This window comes from Apodemus sylvaticus, chromosome 19 (assembly GCF_947179515.1).
Source record: "Apodemus sylvaticus chromosome 19, mApoSyl1.1, whole genome shotgun sequence".
NCBI classification, from domain to species: Eukaryota; Metazoa; Chordata; class Mammalia; order Rodentia; family Muridae; genus Apodemus; species Apodemus sylvaticus.
The window spans coordinates 9693642-9718126 of record NC_067490.1 but is presented as its reverse complement, the minus strand read 5'-3'; the positions used below and the strand labels follow the sequence as shown (position 1 = coordinate 9718126).

At 52.0% G+C, this 24485-nt stretch overlaps 2 protein-coding genes and 2 non-coding genes across 12 annotated transcripts in view; all 4 read right to left on the bottom strand.

Moving 5' to 3' along the window:
• Positions 1-214: 214 nt before the first annotated feature.
• Lrrc3 (leucine rich repeat containing 3) lies at positions 215-1199 on the bottom strand. Its single transcript, XM_052163891.1, has one exon. It carries the CDS (start codon positions 1097-1099, stop codon positions 326-328), a length of 774 nt encoding a protein of 257 aa, XP_052019851.1. The 5' UTR covers positions 1100-1199; the 3' UTR covers positions 215-325.
• An 8372-nt stretch (positions 1200-9571) lies between these two features.
• Trpm2 (transient receptor potential cation channel subfamily M member 2) overlaps positions 9572-24485 on the bottom strand; it is a 57154-nt gene continuing 42240 nt past the window's right edge. For 6 of the 9 annotated variants that reach the window (XM_052164227.1, XM_052164231.1, XM_052164230.1 and 3 more), the window contains exons 24-33: positions 21206-21293; positions 20591-20678; positions 19615-19772; positions 18453-18529; positions 18115-18216; positions 14890-14976; positions 13918-14023; positions 12675-12776; positions 11380-11496; positions 10674-11035 (exon numbers count right to left, since the gene is read on the bottom strand). In XM_052164227.1, the coding sequence (XP_052020187.1) occupies positions 10883-11035; positions 11380-11496; positions 12675-12776; positions 13918-14023; positions 14890-14976; positions 18115-18216; positions 18453-18529; positions 19615-19772; positions 20591-20678; positions 21206-21293 (1078 nt within the window). In that variant the 3' untranslated portion in view covers positions 10674-10882. Of the gene's footprint in view, positions 10426-10672; positions 11036-11379; positions 11497-12674; positions 12777-13917; positions 14024-14886; positions 14977-18114; positions 18243-18452; positions 18530-19614; positions 19773-20590; positions 20679-21205; positions 21294-24485 lie in introns of those variants that run through there. The other 3 variants (XM_052164234.1, XM_052164233.1, XM_052164235.1) reach the window with 3 other exon arrangements.
• On the bottom strand, positions 12733-12808 carry LOC127670340 (Z6 small nucleolar RNA). The gene has a single exon (XR_007974545.1). It is a non-coding gene; the product is annotated as a Z6 small nucleolar RNA (small nucleolar RNA).
• Positions 13911-13964, bottom strand: LOC127670339 (Z6 small nucleolar RNA). The gene has a single exon (XR_007974544.1). It is a non-coding gene; the product is annotated as a Z6 small nucleolar RNA (small nucleolar RNA).

The following is a 24485-nucleotide window of genomic DNA, read 5'->3' as shown; positions in this document are numbered from 1 at the left end:
ACTTCCCACAGCGCTGTGTGGGAAAGGTTGGCAGATGAGCCGGCTCATAGACCTATACCACAAGCAGCCTGGGTTTAAGTGCCAGCTGAAGCCGGCCCTGGCAAGACTTTCCACTCCTCTCAACCTCCATTTACCTACCCATTAAGACGGGCAACCGCCCACTACGGTGTTAGGCAGTGGCTGCAGAGACCAAATGCCAAATCTGAAAGTGTTTTGGGGGGCGAGACAGCTGCAGCGCACCTCCCTGGGGATGCAAGAGCACCATCACCTCCACCTGCTGCAGAAAAACAGCAGCCAGGTTCAGCGGGGCCACCGGAGGCGGGTGCTAGGGCACAGGGCTGAGAGGCTCCTTGGAGATTGGAGCGCTGGGCAGGGACTTCAGGTACTCCAGGTGCCGTCTGGCATCCTCCTGGTTGTGGCGGACGTAGTACACTACGTAGGCAATCACCATGGTGAACCAGCCGAACATGGTGACCAGCATGGCGACATCGGTGGTCTTGCGGTGGGTACTGCAGAAGCTGGCGCCCGAGTCCAAGACCTGGATCAATGGCTTGCCCACAAACTGCTCCTGGGCCGAGGTGTGGCAGGCAATTTCATCCACGGAGTCCGGGTCCAGCTTCAGCTCCCACAGGGCCTCCTGGAGAGCACATTCACAGTGCAGTGGATTGTGGGACAGGCGGATCTTGGCACTCAACTTGCCCAGCGCGTCTTTGGGGATTCTTCGGATGCGATTGTGGGATAAGTCCAGAAGCCGCAGGCCGCCAGCCAGCCCTGAGAAGGCTGCTGGCCCAATGGCCTCGATGGCATTATGGGACAGGTCTAGTTCCCTCAGCTGGGGCAGGTGTTGGAAGGCGCCATTGGGGACTCGGGAGATTCTGTTGGCGTCTAGTTTCAGAAGCACCGTGTCCGCCGGGATGTCCCTAGGGATCTCCTGCAAGCCTCTTGAGCTGCAGTGGACAGCCACAGCCCCGGCATGGTCAGGGCACTGGCAGGCCTGCGGGCAGGAGGCGCCTAACCGTAAGCAAAAGAGGATGAAGAAACAAGACCCCTGGGAGGGGGCCAGTGCGGAGGAGGAGCTCTGCCTGCCCCTGGGGCCCATCTTGCTTCCACCTGACCCAGGTAGCTCTTCTCTTCTGGGATCTGCAAGCGAGGGTCCTTCCTCACGTCGCAGGCAATCATCCAACACAAACTCTTGTGTCTTCGCCTGCTGAAGAACCCAGTGGTCTCAGTTCTACAAGAAAAAAAGAAAGCGAACTGAGGGTGACAGCACTGCCCATTTCAATCCATCTGGGAGGACAGGAGCAGGGAGGAAGGGTGTCACAGGTACACTAGGTTTGAGGCGGGTTCCAGGCTATCACACATACCTGCTTTGTAACTTACTCTGGAAGATTCCCAAGGCCACCCAGAGAAGCATCTCCCAGCTAAGACATTTTAGAGCTAAGTGATGGCTGGGGACTGGCCCTAGCTAGGTAGTTACAGAACCCTGCCCTAGCCTTCTGATCACCCACCCATAGCTGGGGACACAAGTCTGGGCGGAGGCCCAGGGATCCATCTCTCTCTCCCCTCCCCCAGCTCCCAGGCGCGTGCTGGCGGAGGGCTTCCCTCCCGATCTGTGCGAGCCAGGTCGGGCGGGGCAGGTGTCCCCCGTTTGCCAGTTTGTCCCCCAAGCACTCGGCTACCTATGCCATCTTAAAGATCGCGGTCATCAATAGAAATCGCCGCACGCCCCGAAGCAGCAGCTCCACGCCCGCAGCTCTGGAGACCCCGGAGAGGAAAAGCAGTCCCCTGCGTGTGGTCGGGCTGGGCAGGGAGCGGCGGCAGAGAGCAGGGCTGCAGGGCAGGGACACTGGAGCTCCGCGGGTGGGAGGCCACGAGGGCAGATGGGGGGCTTTACCTGAGCGGCCGCGGCTGTTCTGCGCCTTCGAAGCTTCCCGGAGCCTGACCAGAGCCCTCCCGGCGCCGCGGCGACCCGCCCCGTGCCCACCCAGCGGCCAGTAAAGGAGGGAGGCTGCCTAGCCAGGGCGGGAGAGGCGGGGGCCTTGGAGATAGGGGAGGGGCCGGCAAGAGGAGGGGCAGGGTGGGGCTGAGGCCAGAGGGGCGTGGTTTTGTGTTGGGGTAGGGCCTTGAGGGAAGGGGTGGGCGGGGAGGGTTAGGTGGAGAGGGGCCTTGCGATATGGGTGATGCCTGTGAGAAGGGGTCCTAGTAGGGGCCTTGGTGTTCTGTGCGTTGGGGGACCGGGCGTAGCATGTAATGGGTTGGAGGGGCCAGGTAAAGGCGTGGTCTTACATTGAGGGGCGGGGTCTCGAAAGGGCTGTCCGTGCGGGAGGAGGGGCTTATAGGAAGAGGGGCTGGGAAGGGGAGGGTTCTATTTGAGAGGTCCAAGGCCTTAAGAAGTTCCAGATAGGTGAAGGTCTGGGTAGGGGCTGGGCCCTGCGTAAGGGATAGCTGAGCAGAGTTCTTAAAATCCTACGGGGTCAGCACACCGAGGGGTTAGCCCAAGGAGGGGTGCGCAGGGTTGGGGGCGAGGTTTGTCTGAGGGGCGGGGCCTGATATGTAAACTGCACTGGCTGGGGCGGGGATGTGGGCGGGGTCTGGAGGGGAGTGGGCGGGTTTAGGTACCGGCTTTCCAGGGCATTGGTAAAGAAAGTGTCCGTGGGCGTGGCATGTGGCCAAGCCCCGCCCTGGGCAGCCCCACCGCATGACTGACGCCCCTCACCCCAAGTCTCAGATCGAAGGTCGGAACACCCTAGAAAGGCAAATGGCGTCAAAGAGCGACCTGATCCTCAGCCCGGAACCCATCACCACCGGCCTCAGGAGGACCCCAGTCTCCCTTTGTCACCTGCTTTCCTCGCGCCGTGGAGTCTGGGTTTCCCATAACTTCCATAAATGGCCTCCTATCACTTAGGTTCTCTTTCCACCTCCTTATTTCGTCGTTCACCACGCTGAGTGGCTCCCTAGGTCCGGTGTGCCAGTTCCTGTATCTGTAACCTGTTCGTCTCCGTCTGGGTTTTAATCTGGAACTCTAACAGAAGGGCCATGGGAGCGTTACACAGCAGCCTTGAAGGGCAGTGTCTGGAGCACATTTGGCTCCGTGTTACACCCCACTGACCACACAAGCACATAGCCAACAGCTCCTGGTGGGCCAGCGGCTCTGACTGGGGACACTCTGGGTGTGGGGCGGTGCTTGAGCCGTGGTGTGGGTCAGTGTCACCCCAAAGGCTCATGGTGTGGTCTTGTTTCTTATCTGATCTATTTCTCTGCTTTTCGACGAGCCATTTGTTTTCCTTAATTTTGAGTTGTGAGAGTTCTCTGGAAACACCCTCCTTATCAGACACATAATTTGTAAATATTGTTTCTCAGTCTGTGCGGACTGTCTTTCTATTCTCTTGACAGTTTTTCCCCGCAGTTGGTTTTTAATTTTGAGGGAGTCTAACTCAGTGGTCTTCTTTCTCTGCTGGATAATGATTTTGGGGTATCTCATGTAAGATGTCTTTGTCTTAGGTAAAAAGCCACAGGGTCTTATGGATGTAGAGATCTGCATTTGAGTAAACAGCTCATTTTGTCTGTTGTTGAAAGGAACATCTTTTCTCCAGTTGCTGAGAATATTTTTTTAAGTTAGGATATGTTGGATTGTGTGTGTGTGTGTGTGTGTAATTATTTAATGTATTTGAGTACACTGTATAATAATTATTTTATGTGTGTGTGTGTGTGTGTGTGTGTGTGTGTGTGTACTGTAGCTGTCCTCAGACACACCAGAAGAGGGCATCTGATCCCATTACAGATGGTTGTAAGCCACCATGTGGTTGCTGGAAATTGAACTCAGGACCTCTGGAAGAGCAGTCAGTGCTCTTAACTGCTAAGCCATCTCTACAGCCCTGGATTTTATTTTATTTTATTTTATTTTAAAATCCATTAACATTGGATTATAGCAATTGATCTTCAAGTGTTAAATTGGCCTGTATTTGGTGATAAAAGCAACTTAGTCATGATGTTGTCACATCTTTGTATGTAGTTGAATTATTTAACATGTTTACAAGTGCTGAATTTTTCCCCCTTCACCTTATTTTTTGTATCACTCAAAGTTTCTAGGCTGGAGAGATGGCTCCGTGGTTAAGAGCACTGACTGCTCTTCCAGAGGTCCTGAGTTCAGTTCCCAGCAACCACATGGTGGCTCACAACCATCTGTAATGGGGTAGGATGCCCTCTTCTGGTGTGTGTCTGAAGGCAGCTACAGTGTACTTATATATAATAAATAAATCTTAGGAAAGAAAAAAGACAAGAAAAGAAAAAGTTCCTGTGTCACCCAAGCTGCTGCAGTTGTCAGGATAAAGGAGCTCACAGCACACCCCTGCAAGGCTTTCAATGTCCATGAATGCGAGTGATTTGCCACAGTTCTCATGCATGACTCCTCCCGTGCTATCTCTCTAATAATTCAGGAGAGACATGCATTGGTTTTATTGATCAACTCGGAACAATAATCTCTGGTTTAAGTGGCTTCTCCGCTGTTATATTTCCCTCCCTTGTTTTCCTCCCTGAAGTCGGTCTGCCTCCAGCTTGCACACATTTAACTTCCTCTTCCCTTCCTGGCTTCCTCAGCTAGAGGCGGAGCTCCTGGGCAGTGTTTCCTTTTCCAGCATCGGCACTTCCTGTTGTCCTGTCTCTGCTGCATCCTAGGGCTTCGATATTTATTCCCCTTATATCAAGTTTAAAATACTCTATAACCTCTCATCCTAGTTTTTTATAAATATTTATTTATCTGTGTTTGTGTGGTCAGGCAAATGTCACCCAAGAGCCTGGAAGTCAGAGGACAATTTGCTGTAGTAGGAATTTTGGTTTCTTTAAAAACCCAGCTATGTCACATTAATTTGGTTTTTTGTTTGTTTGTTTGTTTGTTTGGATTTGGTTTTTTTGAGTCAGGGTTTCTCTGTATAGCCCTGGCTGTCCTGGAACTCACTCTGAGGACAAGGCTGGCCTTGAACTCAGAAATCTGCCTGCCTCTGCCTCCCAAATTGCTGGAATTACAGGTGTGCACCACCACCATCTGGCATATGGTTTTGTTTTAATCCCAGGTGCGGGATGAGAGGCTGCTTCACAGCAGGTGATTATGATTTGCCTCGTGCACTGGCAGGGGTGTGTTTTTTGCCAGCTGCAGATAGTTTAACTCTGGGGATTCTGAAGAGAGTATAAATGAGAGAACCCAGAGGGGGGCTGTGGAAGCTGCCTCTCCTCCTGCCTGCTCCCCTAGCCACTCCTGGTTTCTGTTGTAATCCTGTCTATGAAGACTGGACTTGCCCCAAGGAACCCAATGCCCCTAACCAGCAGGAAGTAGCCTATTTCATTGGCTGAAAAAGATATACACCCATTTCCCCTCTAACCTTCTTGCTCCCCTTCCACCATGTGGGTCCTAGGGATCAAACTCAGGTCCTAGGCTTGGCAGCAAGCCCCCTTTTCCTGCTGAGCCACCTCACCAGCCTCTCTAGTCCTTGTTCAATCCATGACTTTAACAGTATGTCATTCAATTTCCAAATGTTTGGAAATTTTCCAGCAGTCTGTGATTACTAATTTAAATACATTGTCAGAAGATATATTTTATATTTCTGTTCCTCATCATTTTAATGAGACCCAATGATGGTCCAGAATAGAAGAAGGTTTGAGTGTACTCAGAACATGTGTTCTGCAGCTCAGTGGGGTGTTCTGTGGTATGGAGGCTGCTGGTTACACCACAGAGAAGCTTCTGGAATTACCAACTTGCCTATTGATATTACTTGCTCTAGTAATTACTGAGATGTAGGGATTGAAATCTCTAGTTATAATTGTAGATTAGGTCCATAGAGATGGCTCAGCTGGTAAAGGTACTTGCTAAAGCCTGAGGACCTGAGTTCAATTCCCAGAATCCCCAAATGGATAACAGGAAAGACTGGCTCTACAAAGAAGTCCTCTGACTTCCACATGTGCACTGTGGTGTGAGTGTATGTGTGTGTGTGCGTGCGCGCATGCACACGCGCGTGCATGCACACACACACACACACACAAATAAATCACACACAACAGTGAGTAAAATGGTTTCTGGGCTGTTTGTTTGTTTCAAGACAGGGTTTCTCTGTGTAATCCTGTCTGTGCTGAAACTCACTCTGTAGACCAGGCTAGCCTCAAACTCAGAGATCCACTTGCGTCTGCCTCCTGAGCGCTGGGATGAAAGGCATGCACTACCACCACCCAGCTAAAATAAACTGTTTAAAAATAAATATAAAAAACTATAGGTTATGCATGTGTGCCTGTGTTTGTATATGTGGATGTATGCATGCGTACATGAATGTGTGTGTGAACGCTCATGTGTGTATATGTGTGGACTGGAAGCTGATGTTGAGTGTCTTCTTCCGTCTCTACCTTAGTGTGAGACAGTACCTCTCAAGCCAGCGCTCACCCATTTGGCTACTCCAGCTGGCAGCAAGCCCCAGGAATTCTCCTGTCTCTGCCTCCCCAGCCCTGAGATTACAGCCACAAGCTTACACGCCAGACTTTTTTTAAACACAGGTCCTGGGGATCTAAGCTCAGTTTCTCGTGCTTGTGCAGTGAAGTAGTTACCCACTGAACTCCCCTCCCCATCAAGCTTATTTTGCTCATCTCAAACCCTTCTGTTCTGATGGCATGAGTTCTTGACTGTTGTCACCCACCGTGAACTGGTCATGTAGAAAACTACCTTGTGTGATGTTCATACGGCCATGGCCGGTTTCCTTTTGTCCAAGTTAGAGCAGGATGTCCTAGTCTGTCCTTTCTTGTTGTTGAGCGGGGTTCTCTCTTTCAAGACACTTCCTTCAGGGTTCCACAGTGCTGATGCACCCCCCCAAAGACAATCAACTCCAAAGGGAAAAACAGTAACTCTAACTCTAGAGTGAAGAACGCTCCCTCTGTGGGTCCAAGAGTACTGGTTGCTCTTCTCCCTGCTGAACACTATCTTACAGGTGACTTACAGGAGGATTCCCAGCTCACAGGGTGGTGTCACCCTTACCCAGCATGGTCTTCCTGCCTCAGGAATGGTTTGTATATGTTTGGCTCAGGGAGTAGCACAATTAGGAGGTATGGCCTTGTTGGAATAGGTGTGTCACTGTGGGCGTGCGTGGGCTTAAGACCCTCACCCTAGCTGCCTGGAAGTCAGTATTCTGCTAGCAGCCTTCAGATGAAGATGTAGAACTCTCAGCTCCTTCTGCACCATGCCTGCCTGGATGTTGCCATGCTCCTGCCTTGATGATAATGGACTGAACCTCTGAGCCTGTAAGCCAGCCCCAGTTAAATGGTGTCCTTTATGAGAGTTGCCTTGGTCACGGTGCCTGTTCACAGTAGTTAAAACCCTAAGACACTCAGTTAAACTTTTTGAGAAACATCTCACAGACATGCCTAGGGGTGTTCTTCAGTCCTCTAGATGATTCTAAGTCCAGTCAAGTATACAGTGACTAGTCATCCCAGAGGGTTTATATGATCAGACAGTAGCTACCCAGTGAGAAGGCTATAGCCGTGCTCTGGTGATGTCCAGTAGGCATGTTATTGTGCACGATGTAAAGATTATCCTTGTATTATTCAAACGCTTCTTTCTGTGCCACCATATCTGGTTGCAATCCTTATTCTAAGAATATCCTGTCCCCATGTTGTATAAACATTGTTCCCCAATTATTCCCTGATTGTCAGTAAAGCTAGCTGATCAGCTAGTGTCTGAGCATGGGAGAGAATAGGGCAATAGGGCTGGGCTTCCAACCAGGGGAGAAGGAGGAAGACGAAGAGGAAGAGGAGGGGGAGAGAGAGAGGGAGAGAGAGAGGGAGAGAGAGAGAAAGGGAGAGAGAGAGGGAGGGGGAGAGAGAGAGAGAGAAAGAGAAAGAGAGGACGGAGGGAGGAAGGGGAGATTACCCATGGGGAAAGAGTCCAGAATAGACCATAAGAAAACACCTGGAGGGCTGGAGAGATGGCTCAGTGGTTAAGCACACTGACTGCTCCTCCGAAGATCCTGAGTTCAAATTCCAGTAACCACATAGTGGCTCACAACCATCCGTAATGAGATCTGATGCCCTCTTCTGGTGTGTCTGAAAACAGCTACAGTGTACATAAATATAATAAATAAATACATCTTTAAGGAAAACACCTGGAGCAGAGAAAGCCATAAAATGCAAGTAGCATAGGGATTTTGCCTGGGAGGTAGCCAGATTAGCATAGAAGATTAAACTAGAGTAATAACTGCTCAGTTATTGCGCCCTTACAGCTGTAAAATAAATATAATGGCCCAGGCTCAATTATTTGGGAGCCAACCGGGTAAGGGGAAAGCTGAAACACACAGTGTTCAGTCCGGCGAGTCCACACAGCTGTGAGAAGAGAGCGGACACACTCAAACAGAATACACCATCAAGAGAGACAGGATGCTCAACAGTAAAAAGGTCACCACAGGCAGCAGAAGTCTGAGTCACTGCTTCGAGCAGGGGAAGCTAAGAAGTCAGTGTCGACTGGCCTGTGTGAGAGTGTGATGAGATCCTAAGACAAAGGACAGCCATGAGAAATCCAGAGACACGGAGTCAGCATGACGGCCAGGCTGAGCTTTTAGGCCTGTGGTGTCTCTGGACATTGCTGGCTTGGTTTGAAGGAAGACCCAGAAGCAGAAGAGCAACCTCTGAGCAACCTCTCAATGTGTCCTTGTTTCACAGTCTGCTTTCTTGAACTAGGCATGAGACTGTGATTTGGGTTTGTAAGTAACTTGAATGTGGGAGGCTTCATCCCTGGTACGAGGCTTCTGGAAGGTGATGGGACCTTCAGGAGGGGAAACTGAATGGGGAAGGGGGCGTGTCTCAAATCACTGTCAAGGTACCCTTGGAGGAACCTGTGACCTGCATCTCTCAGTCTCTCAGCTGATGGACACGAGATTGGTTTGTTTCGCTCCCACGTGCTCGCCCCACCCCCCTCCTGCGCCATCCTGCCGTGACTCAATCACACGACATAGGGTGGCCAAGGAGCTGCCAGGACAGCCAGAGTAGAGCCAGTTTGCTTTTTAGATCCTTTTTCTCAACAGTTTGGGCCAGACGGCCTCCTCTGTAGTACTGGAATCCTTGTTTCTCCCAGAAATCCTAGATCTCTCAGGATTCTTGGATCTCCAGGGATCCCTCCATCTTCCAGAATTCCGGGCTCCCTGCTTTGTTTTGAAGCCTGAACTGGAAAAGACAGTCTAGGATGGTGCCCTCCAGGTTCCACGGAGCCATGGAGCAGCCCTCACTGGGCCACCTGTCACTTCCCAGAGACACTTTTGTTGCTTGGCAGAAGACTCCAATCAGACCACCTCCCCGGGGCATCTAAGGCTCCTTCCTGAGAGCCAGGGATACCTACTGTCTGGGAAACCAAGTGACCTCCAGCAGTTCAGGACAGACCCCAGACACGGCAGAACTTTGTTCCCAGTGACCCCCCAGTTGAGTCCTGAACTTTTGCAAGATTCATCTTTAGATAGATTGATCATATATGTTCTTTATTGTCCCATCCCATTAACCCCCCGCCCCCGCCCCTGCATTGCCCTTCCCCAACCCCCCCAGCCCCACCCCCACCCCCTGCTACAGAGTTGATCTCCTAGCCAGTACCATCCCTGAGTCTCCTACCCTGTCAGAGAAAGCCTATCTTTCTCGATTGTACATTCCCCTAGAAGCCGTGACAGGGTTCCCCATTGTCTTCTTTCGGTAGTTTCTGTGACCAGCAGCAGGTCAGCTGGAGATGAGGGAGGGTATGCCCCTGCCTGAGTGTCTTCAGAAGAGTACTTCTAAAGTCTAGGGATGACAGTGATCCCAGCTCCAAGCCCTCACTACCTTCCTCAATGCCTGACTCAGCACTGACGGAAGCTATAAGGACAGTGTCTCTTCCTGAAGGAGGCACCGCCTCTATTTACCTAACGCCTAGGACAGAAGGCTCCCACCACGAGGACAGAGGTCCCTCCAGGGGAAAGCACCTGTCCCAGAGGTAGCCCTTCCAGCCAGGCTTATGGGTAGGGGCAGCATCTTGCTGGTCAGGGCCCTCCACAAACTCTAGCCCAGGCATGGCACGTTAGGCTATAGGTATCAGGAGCCACTGAATACACTTCAGTCCTTGTGCCGTGACCCCCCTGTTGTGGCAGAAGTGGCTTTCAGGACAGCACCTCTGGGGACTTATTAAGATCCCTGTGGTCACCCGACTCAGCACCCCAACCTGCCACCCAGCCCAAGTCTTGGGAGTCACTGGTGGGTGATCACCCCTGTCCTCAGAGCTTCCTCCAGAACCCACAGTCAGAAGTGAGCTCCAAACAGCGAAGCCACCTTCTGGAGGATGGTCTTGTGGTTCGCATAGAGAGGGATCCGCCGGTCCACCACCTGCCATTCGGTAGACAGCTTCAGGCCACGGGCCGACTCCTTTGGCTCGTGAGTGTGCAGGTTCTGCAAGGACAAACAGCCTGTGTCTACGCAGTGCTCTGGATCCTCAGGTTGCAGGAGCCAAAGCAGCCTGCAGTATTGTGTCTCACCCATGGCTAGCCCCCTAGATGACACAGGGTTGCCCGCTCTGGATGCCTGAGCTAACCCTACAGATCTGAGAGAATGGAAAGCTGTGACCTTACTAGGGAGGCCTTTATTCTGCCAGGACAACCTGGATCTTACAGAGTGGCACATTCCCACCCCGGTCTTATATCAGCAGTATGAAGATCTGCTCTGAGTGCCAGTGGGCATATGCCCCATAAACAGGGTACGGGGAGTGGTGAAAGCCATGCCAACCTCTCTCTGGACATGGTCCTCAAGTCCTTTGTGGTGGTTAATATTGACCGTTAACTCGCCGGGATCTAGAATCACCTTGGAGACAAATCTCCAGGCAAGCCTGTGAGAGGATATCTAGACTGGGTTAGATAAGCAAAGAAGACCCGCTTCTGAAGGCAGGTGCCACGGTCCGCTGAAATGAGGCTGTGGGATATGTAAGGAGACGCTGAGCTGAGTGCCAGAGTCGTGCCTGCTTCCTGACTGCAGACGTGATGTGACCAGCTGCTCCATGTTCCTGCTGGAGGACTGTCCGGTCAGGATCAACTGTGAGCCAAGATAGACTCTCCCCCAAGTTGCTTTTTCTCAAGTATTTGGTTGTAGCAGTATAACTAACACACGGAAAAATGACTAATATACCCTCCTCACTAAATGACCCAGGTGCAGGCCTGCTCTTCACTGCCAGTCGCTGGCCTCTCCCTGACGCCCTTTGGTCTCTTCAGGTTGAGAATCTGCCTGTGAGCCTCCCCAGCCACGGGCAGCTCTGGCTCAAGGCCCCAGGCAGACCGCTCGCTACTGAGAAGTCCCTGAAACATGGCCAGAGCGTTTCACCATTTTTCCTGCTCTGGAGGCTAGACCTCGTACCTCTTCCAGCCTCCTCAGCTCCGTATCATTCTGATCCCGGAAATGGATGCTGACAGCCACCGTCTCGATCCAGGCATTGTCTGTGTTCCTTGGGTCATCCATGTATCCTTTGTACACCTGGAGACCATGGCAGGGGTGAGCTAGCAGGTCCAGCGATGGGGCCCCGACTCCCCAAGCCCACCATAAAAAGGAGCTCAGATCCACATGGAGGGAGGGCCTTTTGGGGCAGGATTTGAACATGGCTGGCTCTCCTGTCCAGACCCTGGCCTGTCCCTGCTTGAGGCTGCCCAGTACGTGTTTTCTCCCTGACCAGGCTCAGGCCCTGCAGCTTCCTGACCCCATACCTGGCCTCTGGCACAATTCAGGCACAGGACCTCCTGTCTACACTGAGTATCCAGGGAGAACTTCTTCTCAGACTGCAGAGGCCACTGCTATACAACAACCCCATTCAAAATGAGAGTTCAGAACAGTTCCAGAGATAAGACAGATATCTTTGTGGGGGGGAGGGGGGAGGGGACACACGTTTGGAACTAGATATGGACGGTGGTCACCAAGTGTGAGAAGAGTATAAATGTAAGGGAATTGCCCATTCTAGACAAAGGCTCTGTCAGCCCCCAGCTGGGCTAAGGAATGATTCCTGGAAACAGCCTCCAGGGGGAAGAGGAGAGGGCCTGGATTTTCTCAAGGAGGGTGAGGTGCAGGCGGTCCGGATCTGTTTCTGGGTGTGTCTGTGTTTAGCCACGGGGCACTCCAGACTCACACTATGTGAATTTTACTCCAGTAAGAACGGAAATTATATTGTAAATTGTCAGAGAGGAGGCAGCGGTGTCCACTGAGGCACTGTGCCAAGGAAACCATCTTAAATCTCAGGGTTTCCAGGTAACAACAGGAGTCACCAGCCACCACTCTAACCTCTTGTTTCCTTCTAAGATTCAGAACACCTAGGCTGCCCCCCAGAGAACTGTTGAAATTGGTTACATTATATCTATCAATAGTCCCAACAAACAGAGATGCATTTGTAAATCTGGACTTAAGTACAGTGTTTCAGATGCTGTGGAAAAAAAAAAAAACCCAAACACATCATAGACTGGTCATCAGGAACAGCCATGCCTGTGTACAGAGAGCTGCCCAGTCTGGCTAATGGACAGTCCTATAAAGAAACAGCGGATCCCTAAGGATCCAGGACAGTATCACTTAGTATTCAGGGATTCCACACAGGGGCTCAACAGACCGTGCTCACTGCATAGGGAGCAGACCCTCAGCACAGGGCTCACTGAACAGGGACCAGACCCTACCTCTGCACCTTGCATCAGCAAGGTCTCAAAGGCCACCCAGAACTCCTGTCGGAGGACCCGTTTCAGCTTCCGTGGTAGCATCTCCCCTGGCTCCCGAGAGCCCTGTGCAGAGAGAAAGTGGAGGCCAGTCAGCAGGGCGTGCCAGCTGGATCCCGGACAACCCAGGAGCCCATCGCCTCTGGCCACCTGCCTAATGTAGGCAGCCAGCCAGTCCCGTGGACGGCTGAAGGCGGCAGTGTCTATCAGTCCGGAGTCAGCTTGCTAGCTGAGTGACACTACCCAGATCACCACCCACGTCAGCAGTCCTCAGCCTGAGCAGGGTATGGGGCTAACATGGAGGGGGGGGGGTAGCCACAGTGACTCCATGAAGGCAAATGAGTCCTGCCACCACCAGAGAAGGACAGGAGCTCTACCCTCATTGGTTGCTGTCCCCAGCCCCCTCTGCCTGGCTCCTCCCACTAGGCTTTGTGTGTCAGAAGACCTGGATGCTACCCTGCAGACTCTCTAGCCTGAAGACCCCGGCTGACACCACTGCCCGCGCCATTATAGGGATGTGTGTCCCTACCAAAGCAGCCACTGAGCCATGGCCATAGACAGGTCTTCAAAGGAGGAAGCCTTGTTGTTGAGTTTGGGAAGACCACAGGCTCAGGGAACAGGGACAGAGGAGGGATAGCCCAGGCTACACTTGATCTCTCCTAGCAGGACAAGCTCTGCCCCCTGCCCTAGGCTGGGCCTGGTCGGGGGTGGGGTGGGGGGAGGGGCAGGCAGGATAAACTCATCTGGGAGAAAATGGATAATGTGGATTCGTACCGCAAACAGCCTGGGCTTCTGCATCCCAATTCTGTCATTACCAAATGGCCTCTGTAGTGTGCCCCCTCAAGTTCAGCCCTACAAGCCAGTTGCTCTTGTGGAGCTCAAGGCCGGTACAAAGCCCCACCCTTAACCCTTAAACAGCACCCTTCTGCCTTCAGGGCTCAACCCAGAGTCTGGAGCCAGATAAGCAATCTACATCTGAGCCACTGTGAGCATCAGCTGAGTCCCTGCTCCAACATCCCAGGAAGCCTGGTCCAGGATGGACCAGCACGTGAGCTTATGAGGAAGTGGGGGTGGGGGGGAAGCAGGGGGGGGATCCAAAGAGGGGCTGAACCACATTAACTCATCCAGGGCCATGGGAGGCGGGGACTGTCACTGTCTCTGCCATTCAGGCAGTGAGTGGGACAGACAGCAAAGCCACCTCACTTACCCCAGGCAAGGCCCAGTGCTCGGAGTGAGGCAACTTCATCACCAGCACCTCCAGCATCTTCCTGACGCTCTTCCGGCAGATGGCCCCATCCTGGTTTCTCTTCCACCTGCGCAGGGGACCCACTTACACCTGCACAGCCGCAGGTGCCCTTGTGCAGAGCACCCGGTGAGGACTGGAAGCAGCAGCAAACCCTCTGCCGTCTCCCCCACCCCCTCATCCTCCACCTCCAACCCGCCATGTTCCCCACTCCACCCCATCCCCACCCCACCACCCCACCTCCATCTTCTTTCCCAAACACCCAGTCCCCAGACAGAATGGAGACAGAAGCCACGGGGGTACAGTCCATCCCCAGGTTTGACCCAACTGTCCAAGCCACAGCTCACTGGCACTGCCAGGAAAGCCCAGTGCCTTGATGGGCTTTGTACAGCCTGCGCTGGGACCCACAGAGGATTCCCCTAAGTGCAGCCAGTCAGCATCTGCCTAGAAGGTAGGCAGGACCCAGGATTAGAAACATCATGAAGTTTGAGAGGTGTGTGCAAGGCTGTGTGCGAGTATGGATATGCACATATCCCCTGGTGGGGAAACTTCCAAATTTTAACATTCCAGAGGGATTGTGGGTAAGTTTTGCTTTGTTGGTTGGTTTTTTTTGTTGTTGTTTTTTTTTTTTTTTTTTTTTGGTTTGGTTTTGTCATTTCTGTAACTTCTTCTCTTTAGTAGAGGCTCTAAATACAGTTTTCATTAGCCCTAGTAGGGCTAAGGGACTACCCCAAAAAGCTTAGGCAGCCTCCAGAGGAAAGAGGGTAGTCTGGGCTTTCTTAGAGAGGGTGGCGTGCAGCGTATGTGCCTGTGTTCTTCCATAGGCTTCACAAGGTATCGAGTACAAAGGCCATCGGGCCAGACTCTAGGCCCTCAGAACTCACACCGTGGGAGCATCTTTGGAGCCAAGGCGCAGGTGACAGACATGGTGCTTACCGAGTAACAACTGGCTGCAGAGTGTGGTTGGGACCAAACCAGCTGAGGCTTCCACGACCACGCAGCCCCGTGCGGCCCATGGGGTTCCTAGGTTAGAAAGGGTTCGCTTAGCCACGGCATCTAACGAAGAGGTTAAGAGCAGGGACATTGGATGGGTGGAGCTAAGTCACAACGGGCATAGCAGAGATCACATGCCAGCTCCTGACAACCTATCCTGGCCCCTCAAGGCTCTCAGACAGAGCAAAGACAGGGCTTCTAGTCAGTGTGCGACCACCATGGCCAGCCCTCCTTCACAGGGAGGGTCACACACCCAGAGAGGCCTATGTGTGCTGGTTGGGGTCACAAATGATGGGTGACTGTGCTTGAAGCCAGGCTGAAGGCCCAGGCTTTGCTACACAGTCACTGTGCTCCTGGAGCACGGAGGGCTCGCCGCAGGCAACCTGAGTGCACAGCTAGCTGCCTCTCATTGGGCCAGACCCCTCTCTCACCACCTGACCCCATTCTAAGTCAGGACTAAGAATTGGCATTTCAAATGGCTTCTACCCAAAACAGAGAGAGACACACTCCGGTGCCACCACAGGACAAGCAGTGTCCTCCGTATCTGACTCTCCCGGCCCATCGCTCCACATCAGCCGGCTGACAAGACCCACTTCGTGGGCAGGCTCTGCTCCCTTCAGCATTCCTAGTGCCCTCTGTGACCCCCGCTGCTCAGCTGAGGTCCTAATGTCCCCTACCACCCAATGGGTTGGTCCTGGCATGAAGCTATTGGGGGCGGAGCCCTTTGGAGGCAAGGCCTGATGGGAGACTTAGGTCATCCGGATGCCTTTTGAGGAACCAACCCCGGTTTCCTCTTTCCCCTTTGCGCCCCAGCTGGGAGGTGAACAGCCCTCTCCCCTCCACACACCCTGCCATGATGGGGTTTCCTCCCCACGGAGCCACCAGGGCCACCCTGTGTGTGTGAACTAAAAGCTTTCACACTGAGGCCACAATGATAATTCTCTGTTTCCCGGCTGGTTGTCCTGGGTATTTCATAATGACAGGAGGCTGACTGGCCCAGCGCCTCCTCTGCCTTGCCCAACCCATCCCCCACTACCTCCAGCTGTGTGCTCCAGTAGGACCTTACTTCAAACACGACTTTGTAGAAGAAAAGAGGACAATGTTTGCTTGTCCCCACCAAGCTCCACCCCACCATGAGATCTGTAGAGAGTTGGGGTCGGGTGGGGTCTTCAGGAAGTAGCTGCCCTCCCAGACCATCCTAGCCATGTGACATCCTGTACTGCCACCCCCCAGCCCCTGCATCCATCAGCAAGAAAAGGCATCACTGGATGTGAGCGCCTGACCTTGAGCCAGAACCACAAGCAACGTTCTTTTTTTTTTTTCTTTCATAACCTACTTTGTCTTTGGTATTCTATTATGAGCAACATAAAACAGACTTAGACAATCATTCCACAGATGGAAGCTATATCTAGGAAATACAATTAAAAAAAAAAAAAAAACAGTGTGCAAATCCTAACTACATAAATGTGTGATTACGTAAAAAAAAAAAAAAAAAAAAAAAAGTTATCAGGGCTGAACAAAGGCTTGGTGGGAAAAGTGTTGGCCGTGTAAGTGTAAGGACTGAGTTCAAATTCTTGCAATTCATGTTTTGTTTTTGTTTTTGTTTTTTTAAAAAAAAAAAAAAAAAAAAACGAGCCAGGCAGTAGTCATGCCTTTAATCCCAGCACTCAGGAGGCAGCGGCAGAGGCAGGCAGATTTCTGAGTTCGAGGCCAGCCTGGTCTACAGAGTGAGTTCCAGGACAGCCAGGGCTACACAGAGAAACCCTGTCTCAAAAAACAAAAACGAACAAAAAACAAAACAAAACAAAAAGTGAGCATAGAAGCACACACAGGAAATCGCAGGGGCGGCAGACAGGATGACTGACAGCCAGCTTAGCCAATTGCTGAGCTCCAGTCTCATGGAGCGACCCTGCCTCAAATGGAGAATGGTCCAGGGAGACCAACGTCCTCGCTGGTCCTTCCCGCTCATGTTTCCACACAGCTGTCGTGACAGCAGGAATGAACTGGCCACCTGAGCACTGCTCCTCCTCCAAGTCACTCACCCCGCAACTGACATTGCTTCCTAAGCCGTCTTCGCCCCACCCATCATGGCTCCATCATGCAGACATAAAAGGCTAGAGCCCTGGTCTAGTTCAGACTAACCCTCCACTGCTGGCACCGTACACAACCTCTGACTCCAGGGACAGCCCACGCACTGTTCCAGAATATTCTCCAAAGTGCCTGCAAATTCCCCTTCCCTTAGCATCCTCTGCTCCACTGCTCCCCCTGCTGGCCACACCCGGTATGGAAGCACAGTGGTATTTATGGGTATTTATACATACTTATGCTGTTGGCCCATCTTAGTTGCCATCCCTAATGTAAATGTAGGCCCACCAGCCACACGCTCTTATAGTGGGTTGGCCTAATGCGGCGGGTATTCTAATACTAATTTGCATCTCCCCAAATTATTGGCCCCAAAGACGAGAGAGTCCGCCCCCACTTAATTCTGATTGGGAAATAAAGATGCCAGCAGCCAATGGCTGGGGAGAAGAGACATAGGCGGGATTTTAGGTTTCCCAGGGCTGGGTACCACGAGGAGAAGGAAGCAGGGGACAGGGAGACAGAGTGTGGGTGGGCTAGAGAAACGAGGAGAGCCGTCAAGACTCTGGTCCAAGAGAATGTGGCCCAGAGGGCTACCCAACTGTGTTAGGATCCGCCAAGATGGAACATAGAAAGTAATAATGGGGTTTGGGATAGAAGGTAGATTCTAACAGCATGGAGACGAGGCAGTTGCCCAGCTATTGTGCTGCCTAAGGCATATTTAAAAAGATAGAGGCTCTCTGTGTGTCTTTCATCCGGGAACATAACTGGTCAAAGGAAGGAAGGAACCCCTGGCAGGATTTTAAAAATATTTTTTACGACACGCTCTAGTGGCAGAATGCTCTCCTCAGACCTGGCCATGGTCCCTGAGCTTCCGACTCTAAGTTGAAGCCTCCAGGTTCCAACAGACCCATACACTTGGGACGCTGCTGAGGAGGGTCCAGGGACCTTCCAGGGAAAGGCTGTGTGCGGACTCTGAGGAAACGCCACACACCGATGCTTTTGCCAGAAAGAAACGTCAACTTTCTCTGAGATAAAGACACCCCAAAGGGTAGCTTACTGATGCCAGCCGAGGCTCAGCATACTCACAGAGGGAGCCCATACTGCACCACATAGGTTCCGTGGAAGCTACGACGATCTGTCGGTCCGTCCACGATGTTGTAGTTGATCTTAGACAGAGGTTCTGCCGTGCTGGGGGCAAGCAAAAGGACGTGTCCCTATACGAGGGAGGTTATGACAGAGTAGACACACAGAGGGACAGGGGCTCAGCCGCCATTGGTGGCTCAACTTCAGTCACACAGGCCTTTCCTTTGAGAGGGGCCTGTGGCTGCAGCTCATGCCCATTATCAGAATGAGTTGTATCTAGGACAGAAGAGCTGTCCTGGGATCCCTGGGCCTGCCCCCATGTGAATTCTGGGGCCACTTACTCTCCCACAGGGTCCGTAAGAGTCACATCCTTCTTCTCAGCGGTGTAAAATGGAGGGTCGTAGATCAGGAACTCCGCCTGGAAGACAGCGAGTGAGCTTCCTCAGGCTTCACTCCCGGGCGAGCTACACCTGAACGCTACAAATGGGTCCAAGAGCATCTTCAGCAGAGGCCACTACCCAACCGGGACCAGATTCCCGCCGGCAGTGTGCAATGGGTGTCTCGCAGCCCCGGCAGAGTTGAGGAGGAGACTCCAGGTGAACACTCGCATGGGGCCAGCCCGAGCATTACCATGGATGGTGTGAACTTTTCCAGGATGGGGGTTGGGGGTACGTGGGAATGGCAAGCCTGCAAGCCGGTAAACTTGCAGGTGCCAGTATTCCTGTCTCTGTAGAGAGATCTCTCTTTTGTGCCTGGCACTCAAAAGGGAGTGGTAGTTGATCACTGGGTACTGAAATATCAAGAACAAGGAGGTATAGATGGTGTATTGGCTGGTTATGTGTGTCAACTTGATGCTGGAGTTATCACAGAGAAAGGAGCCTCCCTTGAGGAAATGCCTCCATGAGATCCAGCTGTAAGACATTTTCTCAATTAGTGATCAAGCAGGGAGGGCCCATGGTGGGTGGTGCCATCCCTGGGCTGGTAGTCCTGGGTTCTATAAGAGAGCAAGTCAGTAAGCAGCCCCCCTCCATGGCCTCTGCATCAGCTCCTGCCTCCAAGTTCCTGCCCTGCGTGAGTTCCAGTCCTGACTTCCTTTGGTGATGAACACCAAGGTGGAAGTGTAAGCTGAATAAACCCTTTCCTCCTCCCCAACTTGCTTCTTGGTCATGATGTTTGTGCAGGAATAGAAACCCTGACTGAGACAGATGGGTGGCAGGGCCAGGACAGCTGGAGCACATGAGAATCTTCAGGAGCATCCTTGGGCCATGACTCCGCAAGGCCACTGTGCCTCACCGCGCCCCTTCCACAGTTTGGCTGTATAGTTTGGCCCGTGGGATTTGTCTGCAGGCCTTGCTTGGTTTCCTCAGCTGTCAAATGCTCAGATGACCAGAGAGGATAGAGGAGGTGGGGGCTACCACGAACACGGGAGGACCCCTGCTCCTTCCCCAGAGCCTAACACCTCCTGATACGGCATTCATAAGAGAGAGAGAGAGAGAGACTCACCTCCCAGGGCACTTTCTCATTAGGCACTGGGAAACGCATGATGCGGGCGTTGGGGTAGAGGAGATGCCGGGCGCTCACATGGTAACCATCTCCTTGTTCCTCTACCTTCTTCCTGAGACTCAGATCAGCATCTGGCTCGTCAAAGGCCCTTTGGGGTGCTAGAAACAGTCACAAGTTTGAATGACAGTCCCAACACCCTGCTTCCCGCCCCAGGGATCTCAGCCGGGGAAGGACAAAGGTCACCATCCCCTAGCAGACACCTGCCACTAAAGTGTCTGTTCACTTTAGAAATCTCAATAGTGGGTTAACATCACCAGCTGCTACAGGGCCTGTCTAATTAATGGGGGAGGGGGGCAAGTTTGTTCCTAAGGGCTAGCCTCACCTAAGACCAGGACCATTCATGTCTATTCCTTGTTGGCTGAACATTTAAGGAAACAAATCTATCTATCTATCTTTCTTTCTCTCTTTCTTTCTTTCTTTCTTTCTTTCTTTCTTTCTTTCTTTCTTTCTTTCTTTCTTTCTTTCTTTCTGTTTTTCGAGACAGGGTTTCTCTGTGTAGCCCCGGCTGTCCTGAACTCACTCTGTAGACCAGGCTGGCCTCAAACTCAGAAATCCACCTGCCTCTGCCCCCTGCAAATGCTGGGACTAAAGGCGTGCGACATCACTGCCCGGCAGGCTTTACTTTCTATGCCTTGATTGACATGATCACTTCAGTCACCCAGAACTGTCCCCTGCTCCCAACTTTGCAGGGAGATATATAGAGAAGGTCAGGGAGTTGTGACATACTGCCCCTAGGAGCTCAGTAACCTACTCAAGCCAGGAGAGACCTGCTCAGCTCAAGAGGACGTGAGGGTTGGTCCCCAAGGCACAGGGACAGCTCCAGCCAAAGTCCTCCTTCAGGACAAAACCCCTATAGCTGCCTCTCCTCCATCCCCAGACTCAAAACCACACAGACTATTGGAGAGCAAATACTTACCCAGGGTCAGCGCACCGGCCCCCAAGCCAAAGCCACTGTCCTTCAGGGTTGTCACGATCCAGTGCAAAGCTCTGGTCATCTGAGTCACCTGGATGGCATGTCCCAGGAAAGACTAGGTTGGCCTCCTGTGATCCACGTTGCATGTGGCTTATGGCCTGGAGGTCTGGCCTCAATCCCCAAGTGACCCAGGCATCCTGACGGGCCATGCAGTTTCAGAGGAGAGCTTGGGGGTTGAGTCTCTGGCCCCAGTGTCTCAGGGGTGGTCTCAAGTGGAGGGAGGAGCCATGTATACTCTGGGACCGCCAGGGACGTGTACCGAATATGGGAGCTTCATAAGTCAAATCTGTGGAAGCTCAATGTTAGAAGGCTTGGGTAGAAGGTTTTAGGGAATAAAGGAAGTCTTCCAGTGGATAATGATCTCTCTCTCTGTGTGTGTGTGTGTGTGTGTGTGTGTGTGTGTGTGTGTGTGTGTGTTGTCTGTCTGTCTCTCTCCCATCTCTCTCCCTCCCTCTTACAAATATCCGTTCCTGTATCTTTTCCCAAAGTGCTTGGTTTCAGTGTCACCATACCACACCACAAAATGCCCCACAGGGCCCTGACTTCCTCCCTGCTTACCTGGTCCTCCAGGGAGGCCAGCCTCTGCTCCATGGAGCCTGACCTCTTCACACGGTCCATGTCCAGCAGATCCACCATGGTGTCCACTCTGAAAGAGGGCAAATGGACAAGCTTTTGGGAGCCTGCCAGTTATTGAAAAAAATATGAGAGCCCCGATTCCAGACAACCCCATCAAACCCAGCAGCCCAGGCGTGGCACCCCACTGCCTCTCACTTCAATGCTGTCTCTTGTCATTTGAAAGTATCTATGACACACATCTGTATCATGAAATAAGTCTGTCCCAGCCCCCGGACAACCCAGGCTCCTGTGCTCTAGCTCAGTGCTAACTACATCAGAGGTGTCAGCTGTGGGGGGAGGGGGGAGGGGGAAGGGCTTTCACAGCAACCCACTTGTCTGGGTTTGCCTCTTGGTGCTGGGCCATGAGCTCTGAAAGCTACCTCAGATGACAAGGCTTCTGGGGACATCTGGGCTGGTGCAGGGGATGCACAGGCTGTAGGAGAATGTTTAGATTGAACCAGAAGCCCCATTCCCCTCCATGGCCAGTTGTGTTTGTAATTAAACCAACGGCGGGTCAACGCCTACCTGTCTGTCTGCCTGCATGCATGCATGCATACCTGCATGCCTGCCTACCTGCTTGCATACCTGCATGCCTGCCTGCCTGCTTGCATACCTGCATGCCTGCCTGCCTGCTTGCATACCTGCATGCCTGCCTGCCTGCTTGCATACCTGCATGCCTGCCTGCCTGCCTGCCTGCTTGCATACCTGAATGCCTACACACACACACACACACACACACACACACACACACACACGCTCGCCTGCCTCCCTAGTTTCATCCAGGGATCCCTTCATTTCCTCCCACTTGCAGTGCCAACTGCTAGCAATATCCTTTTGTAATAAAGTGAGCTGCGTGCTGATATCTGTTCAGTGTTTCTGGGATGTGACCCAATTTAAACAGCCACCCAGGGAAGGGACGCTAAGAACCACAGTGTGTGTGCTGGCATCTACTTTCTCATGCACTGTGTTGTTTCAGTCTGCAAAAGACACTCCGGGACCCTTGCCTTCCCCCCCTCACCCCCCGCAGGACAACCTTACAAACATGCAAGGGTGATGATTAAGGCGTGTTTGGAACCCCACACTTCAGTCACAATGACACACGGGAACCTCTGAGATTGGCAGAGACCCCAAAACTTCCAGCCATGCTCTGGGGGTGAGGGGCTGGGATCGACTTAGCTCAGCGGGGTGCATCCCTGGGCCTCAGATCCCTCACAGTGAGAAAGCGACCAGGCCAGGGTCCTCACCAGGTCTCAGGAACTGCTTGTTCGTCATTTGCCCTGTCTCTCTGTGCTTCACAACGCTTGCCTACTGAATGCATAGATTTCTAGACAATCAGCCAGAGATTCTGAGATGTTACACCTTAGCATGCTAATAATATTCCTACTCTCGGCCCCAAGCTGGAAACTGGACATCAGATCCATTCCGAGCCTCTGACAAGGAGGCAAGTCTGGGATAAGGGATAAGGTAGACTCATGTGACTGATTTCTTCAGGGCCAGCCAAGTTCCCTGAGGCAGCAAAGCACAAAATTAGGACAGGTACCCAAATAAGGGTATAGTGTTCACCAGAAACAAACACTGGCCTGTTCTCCTTCTGTCCCTTCCTGAGTCTTTGTCACCTTAATGGCAAAGATGAAGCAACTAACACTACCTAGAATGCAGGTCATGTTCTAAATCAATAGCAAGTCCTTGACACTGTGCCTATCAGAACCTTCATGTTGACCCTACTGACTCAGCTTCAAGATCAGCCTGCTGACGGAGTGTTCAAATATGATCGCCCTTTCAGAAGCTCTCTGGATACCACACAGCTCAGTATCTGGGCAGTGGGCACAATGATTGTTCAAAATCAAATGACACCACACAATCACTCTTGACGAGCAGGTAACAACAGGTGCTGAGACGTCACAAGGAACCTGGCACCTGCCCTTTAAAGATAACGAAAGAGTAGTGACAGCTTGCTGTCAGCCAGGCCACGCCAGGATTCATAGCTCAAGCACCACACAACATGGGCTGGAGAGATGGCTCAGCAGTTAAGAGCACTGACTGCTCTTCCGAAGGTCCTGAGTTCAAACCCCAGCAACCACATGGTGGCTCACAACCATCTGTCATGATATCTGACGCCCTCTTCTGGTGTGTCTGAAGACAGATACAGTGTACTTAGATATAAATAAATACAGTGTACTTAAATATAAATAAAAAAAATCTTTAAGCCCAAGCGAGCGGGACCTACAGGAGCAAGCAGAGGTCCTGAATTCAATTCTCAGCAACCACATGTTGGTTTACAACCATCTGTATAGCTAGTGTACTCATAGACATAGAAATAAATAAATAAATCTTAAAAAAAAAAAAAAAAGAACCACACAACATTCACAAGTTTCTGCCATGCTCTGGGCTTTCGATGGGGGCCAATGACTGTGGGGACCCTATAGGATTCTCTCCCTGCTCTCAGAAAACTCATGGAGGGGGGACTGGATACTACCCTAGCCCACTGTGATGGTACAAATAAAAAATGTCCTCCCCAAGTCTTGGGCATTTGAACATTTGGTCCCCAGTAGATGGCCCTGTCTGGGAAGGGTTAGGTGGTCCATTCTTACTAGAGGAAGTACATCACAGGTGGATTTTGAGATTTGCTCGCTCTGCTTTGTGCTAGACGTTCAAGACGTGAGCTCTCTGCTTTGTGCTAGACGTTCAAGACGTGAGCTCTCTGCTTTGTGCTAAACATTCAAGATGTAAGCTTTCTGCTTTGCGGTCCTACTGAAACACCCGCCACCCACGGCTATGCTGTTCCTGCTATCACAGACTCTAACCTTCTGGACCTGTAAGTCAAAATAAACTCTTTCTTCTGTAAGTTGCCTGGGCCTTGGTGTTTTACCACAGCTACCGGAAAGTACCCAGTACCACTCCCAAGCAATCAGTTGACGCATTCACCAACCAATGAGCCTCCAACTCCACCAACAAACTGCACACGAACCTGAGGCAGACTTGCCAAACGATTCACTCACAGAACCATCGACCAATACACCAGGCAACCTGCCAGCCAGCCTTCAGAATTACTTAAAAATAAGGGCGGGGAGTGTGGAAGCAGGACAGACTCTTTAATGCAATGACAGTGAGTCGAAGACCTTTCTCAGCAGAGGGTGTTCCAAGGATAACACCCAAGGGTGCCACTGCACCCAAACTCAAGCAAAGGGCACATCTTTGTCTAACTCTCCCACCATAGTAGGTA

What these genes read in the sequence shown, in the direction of transcription:
- Lrrc3 (XM_052163891.1), bottom strand. Translation starts at nt 1,099, where the DNA reads ATGGGCCCCAGGGGCAGGCAGAGCTCCTCCTCCGCACTGGCCCCCTCC.